This window comes from Athene cunicularia (assembly GCF_003259725.1).
Source record: "Athene cunicularia isolate RWA chromosome 2 unlocalized genomic scaffold, athCun1 chr2_part1, whole genome shotgun sequence".
Classification (NCBI taxonomy): Eukaryota; Metazoa; Chordata; class Aves; order Strigiformes; family Strigidae; genus Athene; species Athene cunicularia.
This window is the reverse complement of record NW_020799095.1, coordinates 16838715-16864766: the sequence shown is the minus strand read 5'-3', so window position 1 is coordinate 16864766 and position 26052 is coordinate 16838715. Positions and strand designations below refer to the sequence as shown.

Here is a 26052-nt window from a genome sequence, read left to right as displayed (position 1 = left end):
TCCTAGAGTTATTGCAGCATTAAGCGGGTATTAAAGTGACAATATAAGATTTATTGAATCAAGGTAAATATTGACTGAACCAAAGTTGAGATCAATATTTGCCCTCTTGAAGGAAAATAAATCTTGATGCTCACTGAAACATGAAGTCAACATATGGCACTTTTACATACATTCCTAATGTTTTCTTCAAAAATATCTGAATGTCTCTGAATTATGGCTGACAGTGGACTTTCACAGCATGATTTTTTTTAGTCAATAAAGAAATAGGATGTTCTTTTAATACTACAGAGGCAATTATGTGCTGTGCTTCTTTTGCATAATAATGCTTCAACATTTCAGTTTCTATTCCATTTTATGTATCACTCCTGTGTAAAGTTATTTGGGTGTATAACATCAAATACTGACACAGAGACTTCCAAGATATAAAATATGCACTGGTTTTCAAGAAAGATAGTTAGACTTACCTTTTCTGCGTTTTTCCAGGTATCCAGCCTTCAGAACAAACTGAAGATCCTGAGCTGCAATAGGAGGTAACTGATTCACTGAAAGAAAAATAAATTCTATTAAGCAGTGCTTTTCAAGAAAAATGTTATAGTAGCATTAATAAATTTATGGATTTTACACTCTCAATATGCAGGAGTTACAGGAAAAAATTCTAGTAACTACTACACTGGATTATTTTAAGTACAAAAACCCTCTAACTATAAATGCCAGAGCTGTTGCTGCTGTCCTCACCACTTTAGTAAGGAAAAATATAGCTGTATAGCAGACCCTGCAAATCTCAGAAGGAAAAACATGTAACTAAACAAGCTACAGCAACTTAGAAAACATTAGCTTGTGTTTTGAGTATGGTCTGTAAAGCAAGTTGGATAATGAAAGCAGTAGTTTTCAAATGTGCAAACAAAACTGCCTACTACAATTCAACACAATTAAATCAGGAATGTGATTTTCAATAGCAGCTTCATACAAAACCATCTTGAAACAACATACAAAGTGAAGATCCTCTATACCACCTACAAAACAAGAAACCAGATAAAGAGATGATAATAAAAGGTGATGCCTGCTGTTGATAGACATTGCCTAATTTGCAATATGCCAGAGAAGTACTGCCAATAGGATCTATAAGGCAATACTGAATAGACCAAAGACATTGCATGGAAGTCTATGAAACTGTTGATCTACAGATACTAACTTCAGGTTTTGTAGAACATGGCTGCATCTGCAAAATGGTGAGTATGTTCCACTCTATTTTTTTTTTTTTCTCAATTGTTATTTCATAGCTAAAAGCATGAGACCTATCAGCGGACTCTACCTCCGCTTAAAATAGAAATCTAAATGTTAAAAATTGCATCTTCCAACCTGCATCCTTCCCCTTCTAAAACAACAGAGTTATGACTTAAATGGAACTCATAGCATTAAGAACAGGAATATATTAGGTATGTGCAATAATTAGCATGTATACAAGTGTCATACTATTTACCACAAGCAGAAAAGCAGAACAAAAGCTGCTGGCTTTTTAAGTGCATGCGAGCATCACAGTGAAGTTCCTACTACTTATTATCATCAAATATTCATAAGAGTCACTATTGGTAGGTGGTAAGTTTACAAGGCAGCAATTATTCATCAAAATATATGTAATCTCATTAAGTTCTACCAATATAAACATTAAAAAAGGACCAATATCATCAGACAACTCCTGTGCTAAAAAACCACTATTTAAACTATGCAGTGTGGATTAAAGATCAATTGCCTGAGCTTGAACCAAGGACACTGTCTCTGGAAAGTGACACCAACTTCCTGGACTTTTAGATTGTCCCTTGTCTTGGTCTGAGTGAGTGGCAGGGTTTTTTGGTAGCAGGGGAGGGGGCTACAGCAGTGGCCCCCTGTGGGAGGCTTCTCAGAGCTCCCCCGGCTCCAAGTCGGACCCACCTTTCCACTGAGGCTGGGCCAATTTGCTGCACCTCTGCGATAATGTATTTAAGAAGGGGAACATGGGAGTAGCTGTGAGGAGGAGTTGTGAGAAGGACATCTGTGCGAACACCGAGGCCAGTGGAAGAACAGAGACGGGGGGGAGGTGCATCAGAGCAGAGATTCCCCTGTACTCCGTGGTGATATGGCAGGGTCAGCCCCCTACCACCCATGGGGGTCCAGAGTGGAGAAAATACTGATTTCAAGCATGTGTGGGGCCCCACACCTGGACAGGTGCTTGCACCTGAAGAAGGCCAGGACCCCATGGGACGAAGCCCCCACTGTTGTAGTTCGGCACTGAGAGGACTGCAACACGCAGGGGTGGCCCACATGCCCACGGCAGGGACTCATATTGGAGTTGGCTTGTGGAGGACTGTCTCCTGTGAGAAGGAGACGGTCAATTTTTTTAAATCTGTGTCCACGAATGAGTTGGTTTATAGTGGCCTTAAATACAGTTGTGAGAGGAAAAAGACAAGGAATAGAGATAAGAATATACAGAGAATGTGTGTCTAAAGTATGAAAATACTCAATGAGAATGCATTCCTTCAATAATACAATTGGCTCTTTAGGCAACAAAACATTTTGTTGGATACCATAAGACAGTAGATAGAATTTTATACACATTGACATTTTCACTGAATTTTCTTCATTAATATTCTTACTAGTTTTCAACTATTATTTCAGCTTCTATGGAAATCTTGCTACTGTATTAAAAATACAAGCGTTATTGTCTCCATGTGCACGCACTATAAAATGATGCAGCTGTCCCCTCTTGCTTGATAAGATGTAATCACTGCACATTAAATGAGAATTTAACACAAAGACACTTGCTGGCTGCTACTTGGTAAGTTTAGTATTTACTTAAAATGATGATCTAATGATGATATTATGAGTGGGGGAGGTGAAGAGTTTTACAAACATACATAGTGTGCTGCTTTATAATGGTCATTGGGAGGCATCAGTGTGCAACACTTAGAGCTTTACCTAAGCCAGTAGGGCTCATTTTAGAACAGTGCATCACCACAGATGTGGAAGACATAAAACCTAATTAAACAAACAAACAAAACAAGTTCACTCTTAAATTTTTTAATTTAAGAATTTCAACCACTATTTGGATCTAATTTTATACATTATTGTTTGTATCAGTTTGGGGGTTGATGAAGAAGCTTGACAAGTGATTGTTTAGTGCACGGTCAAATCAAATGGGACATATAGTCCCAGAAAAGCACATACTTTTGGGACTTCTTAATGTTATTCTGGCTGTAGGTAGAAGCTCACCTGAACTGACTGCTTCAGAGTGTCAAAATTCCACTCTCAGTTTTGCTTAGACAAGTTAGGATAAATTTGATTAGGGCACTTTCTGAAATTAGATTTATTTTGCACAGGACACTGAAAGCCTGCAAGGAAAGGAACCTGCATGGAAAAAAGGCAGTTTTCCACTCTTCTAGTGACGTTGCAGAAAGAAGTCCTCCTCCCACCCTCAACCTGCGGAGAAGCCAGTTTCTTTTTCTGTTCCTCAAAGAAACTGAGGCAGTAACTCCACAAAACAAGCAGCAGATGGTCAGGTCCACTGCTATTCACAATCTGTAAGTAGCTGAGGCAGAAACAGATCACGTGCATATTATCATCCTTCTGTCAGAAAAGCCTGAGAACCAAAAAATATGATGGAACTTCAGTGGAAGGGCAGAAGAAATGGACCCAACTGTAATATCCCAAGACACATACAGCTGTACATGAAAGAAAAAGCATAAATCTTGGGTAAATTCCTCCTTTCATTGCTCTGTTCCTCCAGAAGGAAGGGGAGGGAGAATAAGTAGTATGAAAAGTATAAAGAAAATAGAAAGAACCACCTCCTCTCAGATTCTCATTAACTGCAGGTGTTGTGCATATGTGGCAGGAAGAAGGTACAAACACAGATATACTCTTACCCCTGTACTGCGACAAAAGCAATGAGGAGAAGAAAGAAGAGAGAACTACATCGTCCCTACAGCTACTGCCTGGAGTCATCATGAAAGTCTCCTAACCTGTGTCATCTTTCTACCTTTCTTCCACTTTTTCATTGCTTTACTCTCCTATCCACATCTCAGACAGGATTTAGAGTGAACTGCAATACCTAGATGTGGGAAGCCCAACTGAAAGTTTGGGATTTGTATAGCAGGTCATTTTTTGCAGGTGCCTTAAAATGTTGTTTCTCCATTCATTTGAAATAGATCGGGCTTGGCACAAATCTCCTCCGAAAAAATATCAATAAAGCAGTGTTTTGTTATGGTAAAGAAGCATTTGTTTACATTACAGTAGCAGCTGAGATCAGAGACTCATTAGTTGACTACTGCATGGGACATTGAATAAGACAGCTCCTTCCACAAAGACTCTATTTAACATAGAGAAAGACTGTCAATAAAGAACATTACTATTTTTTTAAATAAAGAATGTTAAGCAAATTAAACAACTTGCTTCAAATCACTTTAGAGTTTAAAGCTCTGAATTCCCAAATATTATACTCCCATACATGCCCCAAGATGTCTTCACGACAAGGAAAATTTTTCCGTTCCATCATGAATGCAGATGAAATGGTCTGAATTTCAGTTTCCTTTAAGTTCACTGGAGATTGTCCACTATAAGAAATGAAATTTAAAGATGCAAGAAGATTGTATCCTAGGGATGTAAGATAGCACCTAGTGGTATTTACTTTCTTGGGGGTGTTACTGTTTGTTGCTCAGATATTTATGGCCAAGCTGACTACCAGATCCAAGGAAAATTTCTCTCCCAAAATCAGACCATGGCTTCCTACCCACTTCCTAGCCCTGTATGGTTTTTCTAGGTATGCCTCAAGGATTTAGAAATAGAGATGTTTAAAAGGCCCGTAGTCTTCCCTGATTTCTCCTTTAGTACATTTTAGTTTCTGAAGACAATTTAAAATACTAAAGTGGCACTGTAAGTCAAGAAGTGCTCTGTGGCTTGCAGCTGTGTGAGCTTACAGGTGGAAAAGTGTACTACAATTGCTCCTGTGAACCCCTCCAGACCTAATTTCTGCTGTATCATTGCCCTGACAGTGGTGGACAAGCACAGAGTTGAGGATACAAGAGCCTCCTTTCCATTCCTGAGCTTCTACCTTACAAGTAATGTCTTGAACCTTATTCTTTCGATGTGAAAATCAAATCAATTATTGCCCAATATTTGGGGAGATTATCATCTTTCATCCCCAATATACAGTATAACATGAGGGAGGTCCATCTGCTTAACATTAATGGTTTTCCTTCTTTCTTGACCATCCACTCACAGATGAATCTCCCTGAATAATTTCTCTTCTATCCTGGTGGGAATTACTTCAGTGTACTCCAAACTAAAACCTGCAAGCTATGCTCCACATGCATACTCCCAGAGTGATGAGTACAAAGGCCATCAAAGACCAGATCAAAATATTTATGAGGCCTAAACCCTCAAGTCTTAGAGAAAAGTAAATTACACATATAATGCACCAGGTTCTTCCTCTGGGTTCTAGGCACTCTTGTGCCAAGTGAACAGCTGGCAGTTATTATAATCCTACTGCTGCCAGGCTAAAAATTTCTCCAGTGAAAAGAAAATGAAATGCTCTCACTCAAGTATAAATCCAGGTTTTCTACCAGTCATGCTTTGACTTCAGAAAAACATAAACGTTATTAACATAAGTGTGTTAATGTATAGGTTCCACTGAAGAAATCTCACAAATCCAGCATCTTGTGACTTCCGAAAGATCTCAGACTACAATTTATGGCATGGCTACAAGTTCTGCAACTTGATAATCAGTCAAAAGCCTAAATAATTCACTATTGCAGTTAGGTGCAAAATTGCATTTCTCCCATTACTTGAAACCAGTTTTACCAGTGTCACTTCACATGATAAAACATGAAATTCAATTATTATGCATGGAATTTTGATTTTTGGATGACCCAAAGGTGTTAAAATTTCATTCTGTATACAAACTAAATAAAACAAATCCAGCTTGTATTATTCTGCACTGTATACCAATAGGAATATCTTTTATTTCTTCAATGTGGGCTAAGGGATACATAAAGCAAGAAATAATTAGAGGTCAATGCATTCTAAAGAGGTGTTTAGCATGCTTATGGGGAGTTAAATAGGCAAAGTGGAGATAAGTGTAATTCAGTAACAGCTAAGTGGTTGATTACAGTTTGCTTTCCTAGTAGAAGATCATAGGTTTAACTACTATAATGGTAAAGACTTCTTGCTCAAATAAGAATAATTCACTGTTCTTCAGTCCTTGTAAAAGAAAACTGCCAGGACAAAAGATACTAGTTTGATTATATGGAGAAAACAGTGATTGGTATTGCTTTATCTTCCTCTAATCAAAAAAAAAAAAAAAATCACTATTAATGAAAATTATTTTTCTAGCTTCCTTTTTACTGCACTGAAGACCCATTTATAGAAAAGGAGAAAATGGAATCCATTCCTGTGTGAATTATCATTAGTAAAAACTTTCAGCTAGAAAACAGAGGAAAAATGCTGGCAATACGAAAATATATCTTGTAATCTAATACAAAACTGGATGTTTCTCTAAAAACAGAGTTGCTACTCCAAGTACTGAAATAATATCCTTTAAAATGCAGAAAATAGGGGGAGGGAGTGTGTCCTCAAGCTTGGAGTTTTTATGATATCTCTCAGGCTGCAATTCTAAATGGCAAAGATTTTCTGAAAATATTTGTGTTAAAGTTGAGCAAGGCAGGAGTAATGTTTTTAGAAACACAAAAAGTATTTTAATTTTATTTTCTTCCTTCCCACCCCCCTCTCACACACTTCTGAAATTCTTCATATCTCTCCATTTGATTTTCATCTGGAAATACAACATTTACCCATTTTTAATAGATATTACAGAGGGATTCAATTATCTTTGAATCTGTACATAGCAACATACTGGAGTCACATCTGTTGCACAAGCACTGTGAATCTACAGTAAAGGAGAGATGTTTTACTTTCATATGCATACCTTCTCTCTACTTATAATTAAAGAGAAGATTAATGTATACTGAATTTTAAAAAATCCCATTTCCTAGTCTTCTGATTAAGGAAAAGTTATCAGTAGGATGATCACGTAAAATCTCATTAGCTTCATTATCTTTCTTGAACACTTTCACAAAGACTACTTCAGTACTGTGCAAATATAGTAACCTAATAGCTCTGAATTAGTTTAACATGCAAGAAACAAAAGACAAATGTTAAAGAAAATGTATTTCATTCAGGGGAATAAATATAATTAAAATGCTTAGCTTTTGAAACACTGGTTCAAGAAATGTTAGCATTTTGGTCTTCAAAGTGCTTGTTCCAAAGACTGCCTAGTCTATGAAGTTTAGCTCTGGAGCCATCCTCAGCATTCACCATTGTGTCCTCTAACAGTTTACAATAATCTTCACAGAATAACTTGCCTCAATATATGACTCTAAGAAGAGCCAGCAGTGTATTTTATTAAAGAATACTTAAAACAGTGTCATCTGTTTCTAGTTTTAATTCTTTCTAATTTGGAATATGAAGTTTGGGTGGCAAACACTAATACCACACCCTCAGAGGCCTAAATGCTGAGTATTTCTTCTTGACTCTTCCCTTGGAAGGAAAGCAGTATGAGCATTTCTCCTCCCTTCCTTCCTGTAAGCTCAGGAGAAGGCAACGGGCCAGGAAGCCTAAAAATTACTGTGACATATTCTTTACAGAAATATTTAGGCTTTTTAATCAGTTAGCATGCTTGAGATCTGTGTCCTTTGGTCATTTTCATTTAGCCCCTAACTAAATAACCATGTATTTAGATATTTTAAATTTAAAAACATCTTACATCTATGGCTTCTCAATCCTCACCTGTTTTCTGAGTAAAATTTATTTAGTAGTTGTAATGTATTTCATTTAATAGAACCACAGAATGGTTTGGGTTGGAAGGGACCTTAAAGACCATCCAGTTCCAGCCCCCCCTGCCATGGGCAGGGACACCTTCCACTAGCCCAGGTTGCTCACAGCCCTGTCCAGCCTGGCCTTGAACACTGCCAGGGAGGGGGCAGCCACAGCTCCTCTGGGCAACCTGTGCCAGTGTCTCACCACCCTTCTCTTCCTTATATCTAACCTAAATCTACCCTCTTTCAGTTTAAAACCATTATCCCTTATCCTGTCACTACATGACCTTGTAAAAGTCCCCCTCCAGCTTTCCTGTAGATCAAGTACTGGAAAGCCACTATAAGGTATCCCTGGAGCCTTGTCTTCTTCAGGCTGAACAACCCCAATTCTCTCAGCCTTTCTTCATAGGAGAGGTGCTCCAGCCCCCTGATCATCTTTGTGGACCTCCTCTAGTCTTGATTGAGCAACTCCATGTCCTCATTATGTTGAAGGCCTCAGAGCTGGCCACAGCACTCCAGGTGGGGTCTCAAAATAGCAGAGTAGAGAAGGACAATCCCCTCCCTCGACCTGCTGGCCACACTTGTCTTGATGCAACCCGTTGCAGTTGGCTTTCTGGGCTGCAAGCACAGTCACATTGAGCTTACGTCAACCAACACCCTCAAGTCCTTCTCTGCAGGGCTGCTCTCAATCCACTCATCACCCAGCCTGTATTTGTGCTTGGAATTGCCCTGACCCATGTGCAGGTAAACTTGGCCTTGTTGAACTTCATGAGGTTCACACGGTCCCAACTCTCCAGCCTGTCAAAGTCCCTCTGGATGGCACATCCCTTCCCTCCAGCATGTCGACCGCACCACACAGCTTGGTGTTGTCAGCAAACTTGCTGAGAGTGTGCTCAACCCCCTTTACACGTCGCCAACAAAGATGTTAAACAGCACTGGTCCCAATACCAATCCCTGAGGAACACCACTCATCACTTCTCTCCACTTGGACATTGAGACGTTGACTGCAACTCTTTCAGTGCAACTATCCAGCCAATTCCTTATCCACTGAGTGGTCCATCCATCAAATCCATGTCTCTCCAATTTAGAGACAAAGATATCATGCAGGATGGTGTCAAATACTTTGCACAAGTCCAGGTAGTCTTTGACAAACTTTTTTTTTTTTTAATAAATTACAGAATTTATTTGGTCATACTCCAGTCACCAGGATCCACAGCCTAAAGGAATTATCCTGGATCACACACTCCTCATCCAAACTTAACTTGGAATTTATAAAGCAATACTGTCCTAGACTTACGCATTCTTTTGCTGGCTTTCAAATTGGTTCTAAAACACCCACTGTTACATTTTGCATAGCACCTTAATGTACAGAAGCATTCATGGCTTTCATCCCTTGATCCAGATTTGACTTTCATATAAGTAATTATTAAAATTTCACAAATGACACCCATGGCACATGGCAAAATAATAAAAGCAATGTTTTCTGTTGTGAGCAGGCATTATCCCCCTGGGTTATAAAAGGGACCACTGCACGCTTCACAGAAGCAGTCTTCCCAGTTCTGCTGTTTCTCAAAGATTCTGACAAGACAACAGAAAGAAGATACAGCAGTAAAGAAAAGGTCTCTTGTACAAGGTCTACTGCTCACCCCACTGTAATATAAGGCATAGAAATGTAAAAATTTGGCTTAAATTCCTACAAGGACCATTAAAGTTTAACCAATCATTCCAGTGTGAGACAGATAGGTTTCAATCACCCAGAGGCCTACACTACAGCTAACAGAAAAGTGCATCAGTTGTAAAGACTGACAATACAATTTTTGCCTATGCAACAAGAAGCTCAGCTTCCTACTTTGTTATAAGAAGTAAAGTATATAGGAAAACACAGAAATAAAAACAATGCCTCTCCATTGCAGACAGAAGCAAGTCAAAATAGACCATCATGAACCAATTAGAGGTACTGGCAATTCTCACGAAATGATGTAGGCACGCTGAAATTTCCCAGCATCGTCTCACAGACAAGCACACACATCCAATTTTGATTAGAAACCCTAAGTAAAGATTCAGAATATCTACACGATAGATGAACCACAGAAGGTGCTGTTAGTTAATCAAAGAAAATTAAAAGGCCAGGAATAAAGAGCCTACAGCTGGAATATGACCAGCATGATGTCAAATTGCATATGGATAGCATCTTTAACCACAGTATGTTTCCTGTATTCCCAGATGACTAATAGGAAGAAAGTCCTATAGGATTATCAAACAGCAAGTTGAAAGATAGTATTTAATATGTCCAGGTGAAAAAAACAATTTTCAGCTTAACATCTAAAACATCTGGAAAAGGTAATACTACAGTACAATTGTACACTGCAGTTTACTACTATTTTTAAATAGCCACCTGGTAAGCGTAAGAAACCCTTGGAAATAACCATATATCACAACACCTTAAGAAAAACTTGTGGTAATCAGAACTAGAAGTTTCTTATTACTTTTCTGATTTTGCCATAACACTTTTAATTAGTACTTTTGAAGGGTCTAAAATTTCACCTCTGGGCAACTGGCACATTTCGTTCAGCAAATAAGCCTAAACTGATACTAAGCAATGACAACTATTTAACTGAACATGAGAAAGACTTAATATGTTTTGGCAGACAATAATACCAAAAGTCTTTTCTCACAAAGCTAAACAAAGAACTTTCGAATCATATTTTAAATTTCAGCATCCTAGTAATCCAAGTATTTATTACTCAACAACATTTTAACAGATCTGTAAGAGCTTAAATCATGTGAACTCTGTGACTCTTAACCAAATTTTGGTAATATCATGCAAGCTAGATTCTTCATAAATCCTACATCCATTTAAAAAAAACATATAAATTTTCTTCTTAATTTTATAATTTTCAAAATTTTTTGCCCTGTATCCTCTCTTAAGGAAACTCTATTGTGTATACCTCATTTCCTGAATTGTTGTTTCTAGTTCCAGAGGCTAGTTTAAGGCTCCTTCAAAAATTCAGTTTAAAAAAAGGAAAGAAAAAAGAGTGCTCTGAAAACAGTGCAGTTTGAGGGGTGCCAAATTTAGCTGAACAGGAAAATCATTCAATGTGATTTCAATCTGTGATAGGAATACTTGAGCACGGGAACATTTTAACTACTGCTCTCATAAGAAGTGTAACACACTGGAAATACAATGAGCAATACCAAAGAAATACAGGGAAACAAGGAAATTCTCAGACTACCACAAAACACCAATGAAAAACCCCAATGTAAACTGTATGATGTTTTATATATGGAAGTCACTTATGCCAAGTGGCAGCCTTCTCGGATTAGCTGTGTAGTCTGCAAAGTTCCAACTGTTCTGACTCCTGGCCAAAGGCTTGGCCTGCTAAGCTTCTGAAAGGAAACATACGTACACAATTTGAGCATTTTAAATGCTTCAACAGCTCATATCCTTGATCAAAAAAAGTTTTAACGTTACTCATTGGAGCTGAAAAATTCTTTAATCTGTATAAAGGAAGAGATTAGAATTCAAATGGTCAGCTAAAAGCTTTAAATGGCACATTCAGATTTCAGTGAAGAGGTCCACAAAACCTACAGATTTAATTTTCCACATTTTATGTATTCCTGCAAACACAAAATGCTTGAATGTTCTGCCTCATTGACTCATTTTTGATAAATTTCTTCTACTACTGATAATTTAAGTAAAGTTAGGCTCGGTGATCAGTGAACGATCACACTCAAAGTTCCTCTGCATTCAAAAGCTAATTTGAATTAGGATGGAGGTATGACTTTACACTGCAGTCTGCATGCAAAGACAAGTCTTTTTAAAATAAAAACAAAAGAAAAAAATCTCACACGAGCCTTTCAAGTTTTCCCAGTGCAGCACACAAAATGCATATCAAATATCATTCAGCATTTAAAGTAGGAAGTTCTGGTAATTACAGTCACCAGCAATGATGACATTGCACTTCCAAAAATCAAACTACAGAGCAAGACCATGAGAACACATAAAGAAAAAAAAAAAAACAAAAAACAACTCTGCAGTGACTAACATGGTATCTTTATTTCTAAGTACTCTGAAAGAGGTAATAAAGAGGGAATAAAAATCGAAACATTTTATTGTTAGAAAAACACATCGCTGTTTTCAAACCTCCTCTCACAAGGAGGTTGCTACCACAAAGATAAAAATTTCCTCCAGTTTTGCTATAATTGCATAGCACCAAACTTAAAAGAACAAGGGAAACACTGTAAGAAGCCAGCAGAACACTCTTGTGTTTCCTGAAACCTTTCCACATGTACATTTCAGTGGTCATTCACCTTGGAGTACTGAGAATGATAGGAAGAACCACCTTCCAATATCAACTACAAGTTTTCTGAATGACAACACATATTTTCTACTCCATTTGAAGTCTCCAGAAGAAATCATTCACTTGAAGGTACAAGAAATAAGCATTCTGGCAGTAGCTGTTTTTCTCTGAAGAGGGAAGAGATGAGACCAACTGCTCCAATTCTCTCATAAGTCCCACTTTGCTACATCTAGTCACTTGAAATGTCCACTTTCATTTTTCAATGACCTTTCTAAGTGATACCAAGCTACAGTATGTATCTCCTTTTTTACACATGGCTATTATCTTTTTTAGATGACTATGCAGGTCTTAGTGGTTTTTGTATCAAGTAGGAATATTTGAAATAATATTTTTTATTTCCAGTTAGCAACAATTATTTTTATTTGGATACCATCTGTGGGATTCAAATCCAAAAGTGAAAGAGGATCACTTATACTTACTTTATAAATGCCAGCTTGTCTTTTCCTAGAGTAAATGCATATAGGTTTCATATCTTCAGCATCTACCATAGGAAACCCCACAGTGTCAAGGGATTAGAGGGTCACAAACCAGAGTTACCATCATATTCTTCAACAGGGGTCATAATTTGGGAAAAAAGAATCAAGAGAAGAGCTGTGATTGAGTTTTGTGATATCTGTATAAGAGGAGAAAGATGGCACATTGAAACATTGAGAGAAATGGGCATTTTTTAAAACTTAAGAATTTTACAATGAGCAAGTAGATGAACAAATATCAAGTGGGATTTTTTTCCAACTCTCGTCTTATGTCCCCTGATTCTCACACCACACCTGAATTTTCCTCAAACCTACCTCTGCACATAAATCTAAATTAAGGATTAGAAAGACAAACCACCCCGTCAATGTACCACTGTTGAAACTTACACCAGTTGTAACATGTAAGGTGTATGAATTAATTGAACCTGCTAACAGGGTAGTATTGCTTGGTCTGTGGACAGTATTTTGTGGTAGTATTATTGTCCATGGATTTAAGTGCAACAATTTGTAAGAAATGTAATTATTTTTATTAGATATTTAGTAGCACTGAAAAAGCACCAGACAAGCCTATAGACAGACAAAAGAGTTCATTTATACAAAAATTCCTTGGTTATTTTCACTTTATAACAACCGATTAACATACATACACTCCTCTAGAAACCTAATGAAGCTACTGAATATACACAGTATCATTTAAAAGCCTCACTAAAACCAAATAATTCAAACCTGCAAACATTATTTTTTTTAAAATCATATACTTTTTCTTCTAATTTAAAATGCATTGATTCGGTTCTCTTTAAAAGTGCACAAAAGTAATAATTGTGTCAAAGCTATAAACTGGTATTGCCAAATTTCAACAGAGAAAATTTTAAAAGTTGATCTATGAACACCAAAAGAAGAAAATGGGACTTTTAATGGAAATGCTGACACAACCTTAACTATGACAATGCTAACAGCACCGCTATAATAAATCTGTCAGTTTCTGCAATGTCTATGACAACCCCATTAATATGAATGATATACACTTCACATAGCATACTACACAGCAACTGCACAAGTTATATCATCTTCATTCAGAGTAACAAATCAGTAATCAATATTTGTAAAAGCAGACTAATCCTTTGTAAAATCACTGGTTTAGTGATTGAAGAGTTTGCTCAATTTACACAGTTAATCCCTCTTCATCCGCTTGAGCCTTCTATTTATTCCAACCACTTACAGTGGTAGCTATAGCAGATTAATACATCCCCCAATGCTAAACATGTCTTGACAATTGACCCAGCATATTGCTGTCAGGATAATCTTTACAAACACTGAGCTTCTCTTACCAAGCCTGAAGGCAACATTTTGAAATCAAAAGTTTACAAATAGTCTCAGAAAGATCCCCTCACACATATTATCACTTTTCCATTTAATTATTTCTTGGAGGCACCATCTACTGCCATATTTTATAGGCCCAAAAGGTATTCTCCTGAATTTTTTTTATTAAAAAGCTTAAAAAAATTATTATAATGATGAAGTCACACCAAGAATTTTTTTAGCAAGAAATTTCTATAGAAACAAGAAAAATAGCAATGAATGTATTGTAGCATATTGTTAAGTGAAAAAATGAGATGGCCATCTGTGTAAATATGTTAGCATCCTTTATTCAAAGAAATCATCTGAAGCAGTGGCACTAAATTAAGATAACACAAAAAGAAAAAAGGTCACCATGAAGTCTACAGTGAAAAAAGAAAAACCAATAATGTTTAATTACAACAGAAACAAAAATATTTTGTTACATCTACATACACCTCCATAGCTCTGAACTGAATTTTACAATAAAGATTGGTGTAGTCCTTCAAGATTCTTCTTCATTTTGAGACTTCTACCCCTACAAGAGGCAAATACTAATGAAAGCATAATTTTCTAAGCAACTAAGAATTAATGTAGATAGAGCTCTTAGCTACACATTAAATTCATACTAATCTTGTAGCTATATGAAGCTATTTGATCTTAATTTGCCATTGTATACAACAGCAAAAATTAGATTATGCAAGTAAACTGACAATTTAAAGGTGTAAATCTGGAAATATTTTTAAAGGTACAAATCTAAGAACTCATGCTTAAGGACAAATAAAACAGAAACCCTTAAAAAGTTAATCTACATGATCAATCATGTCATAGTTCTTACGGTTCTTGGTAACTGATTTCAGAGAAGCATGATACCATATTGTCTGCAAAGGGCATAACAACTTTAACGTTCATACAGAATTAAATCTATGTTAGAATAGCACAACTGCTTAATTCTTAAATTTTCATAACTGCAGTTCTTGATCTATGGAGAGACAGCATAAAAAAATACTAAGCAGACCAAGGCAGGGGTTTATTTACTTATTTAAAAAAATAAAACAAACAGTAAGAGAGAAATCAGAGAAACCAGTGCTCAGAACAGAAACTGAAACATGCTTGTTTGGCTGATGCACTAACTACTAGACTACAGAGCCCAAACCATGCAGCTGGCTCTTGAAATGCAACCTAGATTCAAGAATGCACATAAACACAACTGGCAGAGCACAGAATACTGAAGAATGCTGATTTCGGCATCAGGTATAGTCACAACATACATCACAAACTTGATGTACTTGATTTGTAATGGGAAATATATACACAGAAGAAAAACCTATAGTAGGAGCATTAACTTGAAGGGGCAATGATGACCTTCAACTCTGAAGGCTATTAAAGCAAACACCGACAGATTTAGATTAACAAAACAGAATCTTGTTAAGCAGATGGACAACCCAAAAATCAGCACAGATTTTTTTTTCAATTTATTTCATATATATTTTTTTATATATACACACATATATATATGTAGAGATCTTGTCAGTCTTAAAAAAATGAAAAACGTGACTATAGACATGTATTACAATATGGAACAACCTAAAGTTTATCATTTGGTTATTAAACACAGAAAGGTGTCACTGTTGAACAATACCATGTAAAGCATGAAAGAGGTGAGCTGCAGCTCAAAACAAGCCCTCCCATTTCAAGAAAAAAATTTTTTCAAATGACACACCCATCTTCTGACTCTCCCACCTTAAGAAGCAGATAGCCTTCTAAAAATCAAAGACTTGCAAAACCACCTGAAGCTAGCTGTAGTGACACAGACTCAGGGGCAAATATTGAACTGCACATGTGTCATTTGAGAGTCCTTTTCAGGTGTAGTAGCAGAAGAGGACACACTTCTAATCCTACAACACAGTTCAGTGCAATACATAAAACATTCTGCAAGTTCTGGAAGAGTTTTAGCCAACCAGAAACTCAAATTCAGAGTAGCAATAATTTTCTGGAACTAAAATTCTAGATCTTCCCTTGAGGCAAGTCATCAAAAAAGGATGAAACCTGAATTTTACTGGCTAAAAAGCATACTAGAGATTAAGCCTATTAGGAAAAATGGCATTTTGTAGGTATCTGAAGGATTACAAATTGCACAGTGACTCAGATTTATCAATCTTTCGTCTGTTATTCAGACGTTCATAAATTGAAACTCACTGAGCTTCTTAAAAAAAAAAAAAAAATCTGTAATACAGAATATGATCTAGCTTAGGAATTTTAAACCTCTGGCAAAACTCTCACCAGGGACTTCAGTAAAGCAATAATGTTACAGCTCAAATGTAGCTTCAATATTTAGTTGGATTATGGAAAGAGCGTTTAATCATTGCTAATTTGCAATACCCCAAGCAATTGATTAAAAGAGCAAGCATGACAAAGATACCTATTGCGAGTAATGTGAACATGATGAGTATCCTAGATATTGCCTATACAATCAAATAATAGCATTTCACTTTACCCTACTGACAATTGTACTCACTGACTGGATGAAAAAGCCCAACTGTACTTAAGTCTTGACTGACCAGTGACAGAGGTTGAAACCACCACTCAGAGCGTTTTCTTGAAAGCTTCCAGCAACATGGCTAAACCCCACACAGTTTATTTAGCCGCCCATTACGACCTTTTAAAAAGATGTTACATGGTATTTCAGAGTGCTCAGTCTCCTGAGATTTAATCTGATATCCTTCTCTACTCTTATGCATTCTCCTGTGAACCACTCAATTTTAGCAACAAGCGGCAGAGTCTGCTAATTTGGTCTTTAAATGACACGAGTGCCAAAAAGAACAAATGGGTAAACAAGCGCCACAGAGAAAGTCTGCAGCTGCAGCAAAATCTTAAAATATACTAGACTTAGGTGAACTCTATCCCACTGACATTCACTGAAATTCAGTCAGAAAATGTCTAGGGAGCCAGGCTAACCAGTTGTCACCACCAGTGAAAGACAAAGCAAGGCCAGACTTCTGATCTGCAGCACCTCAAGGTGACAACAAATGGCACATTGCTTTTGCGTCCAAATCCACGGTGAAGGGCTGAATAAGTATCAGGATAGCCAATGAGTTGCAAGACTCTGCAGGGCTCAGCCAAGAAGCCACTGATCATACTTAAGGCCAGACTGCAAAAATGGGAGAAGCAGGAAACCAGCTGGAGCAATCAGGCTGCAGATGGTGGAGCAATGGAAGACTAACAGGCCAGAATGCTGAAATCCTGAGGCAATTTCTGTGAAGGCAGCAACAATATTACCTAAGGTGCCCATTAACCCTTTAACACACATTGATCCTGTGGTCTCCTCCAGTATCCCATAGTTGCAGCATTGGCCACTGCAGAATAAAGACTAAGGCATTATAGGGTTATAATTGGTTTAACAAGACCTTTTCAAGAGCTGACAGGCAATTAAGTCTTCAGTTTAACTCTAAAATATTTACTCTGGCTCTCTAACTGCATATAAAGACATATCTCTAAGCACATCACAATTCCAGCTACAACTAGTAATGCTCCCTTTAGGACTTTTAAGCAACTTTCATACAGGTAATGTTGAAGCTGCATGGATTATTTTAGGTTTTTCATACAACTAAAGACGTTATCAAAAATGTTTCAAGCAATATGCATTATCCCCAAGAATGCAGTAGCATGGTGTACTTCTATCCACATTTTGAAGCACAGCTTTATAAATTTTATGTATTCTAACTAGTCAATATAATCCAATTCCCCTTGTTTGGTATGTCATTTCATCAGCATAAAAGATGCAGAAACTACTTTGCTTTCAGACATCCCAACAGAAATAAAACATGCATATATGATGACTGATCCATTACATGTTCTCTATAGAGGTTCCTATCATGCAGAAATAGTGAAAAGATGTACTTTAAGGAAAATTTTGAGTTGAGAATGATCAGTTGATTATGTACAGGGCAAAGAAAAAATATACATAGAGGTTGTCAACACTACTGTCATGGACAGAAAGGAAAATTAAGAGTCATTTGTTATTCTCAGTTGGAGAGGTCACTAATGTTATCTTGCACATGATGATTTGATGCACTACATATGATTAATGCTTGTTTAAAGGACACTGCTAAGGTCTCTTGGTCAGACCATGACCTTCCTTTTTTTTTTTTTCAGATATCCATAAGAATATTAATAATTCTGTAAGTGCTTTCCTTCCTCTTGAAAATATTTTAATAGTATCTGCTACTATTAAAACAAGAAGTCCAAGAGTATAAGGTAGCAAAATAGCAAGAAAAAAAATCCAGAAAAGCAGCAAATGCTTCAGAATCTTATTTGTATTGTATTATTTTAAATGGTTGGTCCAGTTGTGACATTCTAACACTTTCCATTTTAACTGCACATGTTTTTCAACCTTATGTATATATGTGTCTTAATGATTTGGAATAATTGCATACACTTGGACTCAAAGTTCTTCCTCAAACTCACTTTAAGTTGCTTCAAAATTTTAAAGACAAATGCAAAGTGAATGTAACTGCTTTCTTGTAAAGAACTGAAAAGCAAGGTTCTCAAAACTCACTAACATGTTGCATTCTTAGAGAATGTATACAAATTATATTTATGTCTTCTTAAATCTCTGCCTAGAGCTTTAGTTCTCTCTACTTGCAACACAGGTTAGGGATTTTAAATCCTTCTGTTTACAGAGAGCATTAATCTATTTTTGTCATTTAAGTTTTCATCTATCTTTAAAAAACTTTAAAATCTAAGTTGAGGCACTAGAAAATACAGAGTAAAAGTATTATTAAAAACAAAACCCAAAAACAAACAAACAAAACCAAAGAAAGGGCCAAGCTCCCATGACTGCCTAGCTATTCACAAATCTCTGGGAATTGAACTGCTGTCTGGATCATACTTGGAAATCTCAAGTTATGTCAATATAGAGGCATATCATTTTCTTTCCATGCATACAAGAATGGCTATTTAATACCTAGGACAAGATCACCTTCATTTTTATTTTTTTTAACAAAAAACATTGTTAGTAATATTAGATTTGTTTTTCAAAAACCTAAGAAGACTGCAAAATTTCTTTTGAAAAAATTTTTCCCCAGAACTTTCCAGAAGATCTAAGAGGAAGAGACTATCATTACATAGCACTTGCTTCAGATTTTTAAAAATACAACTCTGTGGTTATATTTTTCACTTTATGGCTGTACTTCCAAATGTTTAACAGACTGATTTCGATACTGTCCATGTATTCTTCTGCTTTTCCACAGGGTAGCAGTGTGCTTCAGAACAAGGCTACCACTGTGGGAATATGAATGAGTACACAAAATCCCTGCAGAAAGCAGCTGTTCCCTCTTGTACATATGCAAATGTAAGAATGCTAAATAATGAGGGCATCTTTATTTCACAAAGGCAGAGAACAACAGAGCCAAAGTGGACTACAACAAAGTTTTTGTAGGAAGCAGTGAACTGAAGCCTACAAAAAAGGATATGAAATCTTAATATTCTCAGTCATGAGAATCGTGCTTCTGAGGAAAATACTGATTAATTTTTGCAAAATTAATGCTCGAAATAATTTTTAAAACCCTAAAGACAAAGATGCATCTTTTATAAGACACTGGGTTTATTCAAAAAAATTATCATGCAATTAAGACAGAAGTCTGGACGTTTTTCCCCCCAATACTATCAGTCTTACATATGACCTTGGACAAGTCATTGAATCTAACTTGGTTTTCTTGTCCATAAAATGGAGATAATACCTCTGCCCAGGGCTACTGGGAAGCTAAATTCATCGTCCATAAACGTGATTTGAAATAGCAAGGTGAAAGGGCTTTATCAGTGTTACGTACTGCTGCATTTTTCATTGCTTTTAATAAGCCTAATGAAACCATGTAAATTTTGAATGACAACATTAAGCAGATTTTCAGGCCAGCTCTTGCTAGAAGTAAAAGGCATTACAGATTTCTTGAGATGACCCCGATTTGAGCTCTGACAACTAATGGCTGAGTCAGAACATTGCTATGTGAAGTACTGTGAAGAGTCTTCCAGATGTCTGTTGTTCTAACAGGGGACCGTTTATTCAGTACTGGAGAAATCAGTTGCATCAGTGATAGAGTAGAAAAAAATGCTAGAAAAGAAGAAATGGCTCACATTTGCTTGTTGGTTAAGCAACAAGCAACACAAAAATCTTTCAAAGCTTGGGAATGGCATTCACTAGTGAAGTTTAGTACAAACCATGCCTCTCACACCAGCAAGTACACAGACAACAATAAAAATTAATTTATCAAACCAAAAATATACAGGCTACAGACTAAACTGCACAGTTCTGCATATTGACCAGCTACAGTCCCTTACCATAAAAAGCTGCCACTAACTCCAGGGTTTTTTTGGTATAATACACATGCCTTGAATTCACAATCCATAAATGAAGTCGTTTGACAGTATGTCTTTTGCAACAACACCGAGTGTAACACACCTATCTCACCTAACAAGACACATGCTTAGGGGTATCACAGCCCTAAGCTTTATGTTTGTTTATGTTTAAGCAAACACAAACTGATCTCAGCTTTTAACCTGCATAATTTAGCAGCATAAAGTTACACATAAGGTACTGGTTTAGTTTGCATGCTCTTCTTGACATGCTCTATAAATGTTACATATATTTTTAAGAAAAAGAGAGAAATCTAGACTAAAATAATTTGCCTACTATCCTCAAGTCATCTACACAGAACATCCTTATCACTGAATGAGTCTGTGAGCAACACAATACTAAACTTTCTAATTCAGAATCTTCTGCATCATTTTTTCAGAGGATTATTCAACAAAATAACTTTGAAGAAAAAATAGTTATATTTTTAGTGGCACTGAGCTTCCTGTTTGTACTGGTCTTTAGTAGGTAGGGTTGACAGGTCTGCTACTTTGGGCAGTGGAGCACAATTTTAGCCGTCATCTACCACCTTACTGCTTTTGGTGCTAAACTATGAGACTTCTGTACATCTATCAGGCTAAGCTGCCAGACACCTTAAGCATCAAAACTAATAGCTACTACACTTGCATAAAATCAGCTCTACGCCACACACACAATAAGGACATTTTCAATGCTCCCATTTGCTGCGTGTGCCATAGAGTAAACCAAGTGCGGGACCTGTCTGTTTGAAGGCCTGCTTTCATCATCAAGTATCCCAACAGACACACAAACACCAGTCTGCTGAAGCATTAAAAACTACAGCACAAAAAGAAGACTTTCTTCCCCAGAAGAATGTCTTAAGAACAGGAGAAAAATAAGAAAAGCATGTGAAAACAAGTGTACTCCCAGACACTACTGCAGTGTGTTCTTCTAAATATTGCACAGGTTTTTTTCATACATTTCTGCGGCTAACTTTCTAAGACAACTGATTCCAAGTTTTCACCTCATCTAGGAATGAAACATGTGGAAGTAGTATAACAAGATGCCAAGTAGTTGGTTTTTTTCCCCTCCCTTTTGAGACATGAGAGAATTTCTGAGCCCAGAGCAGCAGTGAGAACAGCCAGCAACTTGTGGAGCTTTCCTTAGTGTGCGGGACTTCCAGTGCCCATTTCTTCTCATTTTCTAACCCTGTTCTAACCTGCAGGGTGGGAAGTAGCAGTAAGCTGCAATGGCAGGTTGTAAGAGAAGATATAGAGCACAGGAAACAAGCCTCAAGTCCAAAGCTAGGAACTGGGCCTGGCAGAGCTATAAACCAATACACCATTGACCATCAACAAGCCTAGCAGGGATATATGAAAGAACTAAAGATCTCTGCCTATCATAAGTGAAGGAAAGCATGTGAAACAAAAGTATGAAATTCAGGAAACCAGTTTCTGCCGTAATATTTATGGTATACATCCAATTTCACAGAGGAACTCTATCTTCCAAACTTAAATCCAAATGGTTAGCGTGTAGCCTTCCAACCAGAAGACATTTCCTTTTAAATAACAGCCACCAAGCTTGGGACACTCTTGTTAGAGCCTGACTTGACCATTTTGTTGTCCACAACCACACTTGAACGTCAATCAACACCACATCAAGACCCACCTTCTCTCTCACCATTAATGGGAATCTTCAATGTATTTTTGACAGATATTTCCCCTCATATGATGGGAGAGATGGCAGGCCTTCTGGTCACAGCTGTAGAAGACATGAATCTCTCTCTACTCAGCTTTAGACACACACTGACAGTTTACTCCCATAATCACCTAGATTTGCCAAACATCACTAAGGAAAACACAGCAGACCTTTTGCACAGATGCTGGAAAAAAAAAAGTTCTTGCAGGAAACCACCTTTCCCACCCCACTTCTTCCTATTCCAGCCATTCACTTTTCTGACACCAGTACCTATCTCTGGAAAGGCCCTTTCTTCTGCACCAAGTCTTAGAGTCTTTCTCCCTCTGAGCCTTTCCTATGTCCAGTAGTGTCATTTTCCAGGCTGATTCCTATTTTTAAATTCCCCTCATTTCTGCTTCTTAGCTACTCTTTCTCTGTATTTTCGAGCCCAGCTCTGGCCTCCTCCATTTATGAAAAGAAATGCATTAGCCACATCACATTATGCACCCACTTTACTCACTAGCACCTCTCTACATCAGGGAGATTCTTAGCCAAGTGAGCTCTTTATTCCTACATATCCTCACTCTTTAGCCACAGTCCTCATAACTGGGTGAGCGTGCCACCTCCACTGGGCACAGGTCCTGTTGCCAGCTAGGCTCACAGAAACAGAATGCCCAAGCCATCTGCTCAGGAGAGCTAAAGCAAAAGGGCTGCACAGGTGTCAGGGACTGAGCAGTAAGGCAGGTCAGCTGTTTCATCCAGCCCATCAATCAGGAATCACCTCTCCCCTAGGTTATGACATTCCAGGGAATGAGGTAAATGTGAAGACATTTGTTGGCTTTACACCCTCCTTTCAGTACTCTTTGATCAGTTTTGAAGATCTCGTTAGAAGTGCAACAGAAAGTATTCTATTACTTTTCTATTTTTAATATTCCTTTCTCCATGGTGGCCCAGTCTTCAGTATTATACTCTACCACAGGTGCAGTCTTCTAGCATTAAAAATTTAAGAAACACTTTGGGTCCTAAAGCATATCAGCAATTAAAAAGAATCAGTCATTCTACCCCAGCAGAAGCCAGCATGAGAGGCATCGCATACCAACCAATTGGAAAAAATATAAATAAATAAATTAGAAAACCAGGCCTGAGAGATACCTCAGAAAAGTCTTTTACTTCACATACCTGCTCTTATTCCCAAATCACAGCTGGATTTACCTAAACATCTGGCACAGGTTTGATAATTGCTTCATGGACAGCACAGCTACCTATGATAGCATACTGAGTACGGTATGGTAACCTTATCAGCTACCCTCCTGCAATTCTGAATCAAAACTTGGATACACCTGCACTAGCACCCAATGCCAGACAGACAAGTGATGTCCTCCAAAGACATAACTCCAAGGCTGTGCACCTACCACGCCCATGCTCACTGGCCCCACTTCTCAGAACAGCTATTTAGCCCAGGGCCACTGCTGCAGTGATAGCACTCCACTATTTCTCATTCCAAGACTAGTATTACAAGCACTGCTGTACAACTAGCTCAGGCACCATGCTGGATCGTACACCCATGCCTCCTTTATTTGCAGAGTACCTACTGCAATAGGATCCTATTTTTATTTGCAACTTTTGAACACTTGAGCAATGACAATGGTAAAAATAAGAAGCAGTGTACGTGACAGAGCTTGTATAAACAGATTTGGAAAGCTCCATACAGAAGACACTCTCCTTTGAGCATATATTCTCCTGCCACAGTTACCCTCAAAAGCCCTTGGGACCAACACTGATACTTATTTCATAACTAAGAGGCCTTCAGACAGCTATAACCAACTTCCACATTTATTTATTCTAATATCATCTGCTGCGTTCATAGCACGTATTTTATCGGCATCCCTCTTATGAAACAGTCCACCGCACAAAAGCATGCCTGAAACACAGAGCAAAAACCATCGCAGTAAATGTAATTAGTACTGTAGCAATACCATATGTACTAACTGTACTTCACTATGAAAGCTTACACTGATCGCTGCAACATAAAAATGTCCATTCAAATAATGTTAATTATATTTATTAGGACTGTATTTCATGAGAGGTTAACTACAGCTGTTGCCTATCCTCTGTTAACACAAAAACAGGATGTATCCAATTTTACAGACATTCTCACCATTCAGCACTGTCCAAATCAAAGGAGGAAGTTTAAAAATAAGATTTCAGTCAATTTAAGATGCACGGACTCATAGTAGCCAACATATTGTCCAAATGCAAGAGCAGATAAAAGTTTGATGCATGAAAGCTGTGACAATCTTTTTCCTCTTTCTCCCTAGATGAGTGATTTTTAATTGCAAAGCAATTTCTAAAAAATAATTTTCTTTACTGAATTCTTGGTGTTAAATTCAAATCAATATAGACTAAGACATACACTTCAAACTGAAAACACAGGGGAGGCTCCACAATTGCAGTTCTCAAATGCACATACCTAACTTACTCGGAATTGTTTATCAGCAAGATGGCAGGTAACGACACAATTATTTGCCTAGCAAATTGAGGGACACACTGCCAATATTTTCTAATGAAACCTTAACTATATTAATTTAAATCTTGAAAGACCTGTTCTGTTTTAAAGTACATTTGGATTAAACACAAGGTCATTATATATTTTCCTATGGGCTTTGGAATCATAAATGTAAAGCTGCATTCAGCAGTTTGTTTTATATGATACACGATACATATACTGTTCTTCTAGTCTAGAAACCTGTGAAAGACTGCAGAACCTGAAAAAACTTTGCTATTACTTTTAAAGGGTGAATAATCACACTAAGCATGACAAGATGATTACAGTGCTAACCATGGAATCTGATTTATCTTTAAAAAGATCAGTTTAAATCATAAGAAGCTGCATTTGGTTTTATTGGAGATTCATCATATTGAAAGCTTTTTGAAGAAAACAAAAATAGTTTTGTTTTAATGTTAAGAAGGGTCAGACTAATAGACATAAATTATTTTAGTGCCTTAGTGCACCAAACACCTGTGTGCAGCTTTCAATGAAGTGGCTGAATTATAGTTAGTTTTAATTTTGAAAAGCCAAAACAGTTTAATATAAAGATGTAGATGACTTGTCAAACATACTTAGCACAATGAAATTTGTGCTCATGGAAATAGAGAGGGGCTAACATTGTCATTAGCCAAAAGGTAATGCAGATTCCCGAACATCATCTCAGCAGTTCCCAACATCTTCTCAATATACCAGCAGAGATTATATTCCATGCAGCTTCACCATACAGCTTTGAGAGTGAAGTCAATTTCTAGCCTGATGTGCTAATCACATCAGTTCTGCTGAGATTCTATGACACTGTTCAAAGAGGACTTGAGATAACATATTTATTTGTGGAATGAACCAGCATACCTAACAGAGACAAAAGTCCAATAATTAGAAATTTAAAAAGAAGTAATTACCAATTTAGGTACTAATCTTCAATTAATACTTCAGTATCATCTCAACACAAGCAAACAACTTCCATTAGCATTTGCAGAAGTTAAAACCGGACAGAACATTTTCCTTAAGTCTATATCATTCTCTGACTTGGGCAGGTTTTATGCCTTACACACACACACACACACACACACACACACACACACCCTTCTCCAAGGGACACCACAGGGAAGCAAGATGCGGCTTTAGCACTGCAGCTTTACAGACTCAATCGTATGTTGGAATTGCCATACTCCTGACATGCTTTTCCTGTACTGTATATTTTTGGTGTTTATTTCCCAGCCTTAATGGATTTGTAAGGATCTCATTTCTGGAACCTTTACTAATTCCCACTCTTTAACCAATCACTGACTCCATAGTCTTAATTATATATACTGAACCATAGTAATCATACACGGAATGGAACTCTACCAGGAAAGCAGAGTTTAACCACCAATACTCTGAAAGCTGCAAGGATCCTTGTTTCAATAACTTCAGCCAAACTCAGTCAGTACATACTTTTATTGTTCCAGCA

At 37.2% G+C, this 26052-nt stretch overlaps 1 protein-coding gene across 3 annotated transcripts in view; it reads right to left on the bottom strand.

Moving 5' to 3' along the window:
• Positions 1–26052, bottom strand: part of SKAP2 (src kinase associated phosphoprotein 2) — a 115138-nt gene that overhangs the window by 49765 nt on the left and 39321 nt on the right. For all 3 annotated transcript variants that reach the window (XM_026842638.1, XM_026842635.1, XM_026842636.1), the window contains one exon: positions 465–542. In XM_026842638.1, the coding sequence (XP_026698439.1) occupies positions 465–542 (78 nt within the window). The remainder of the gene's footprint in view (positions 1–464; positions 543–26052) is intronic.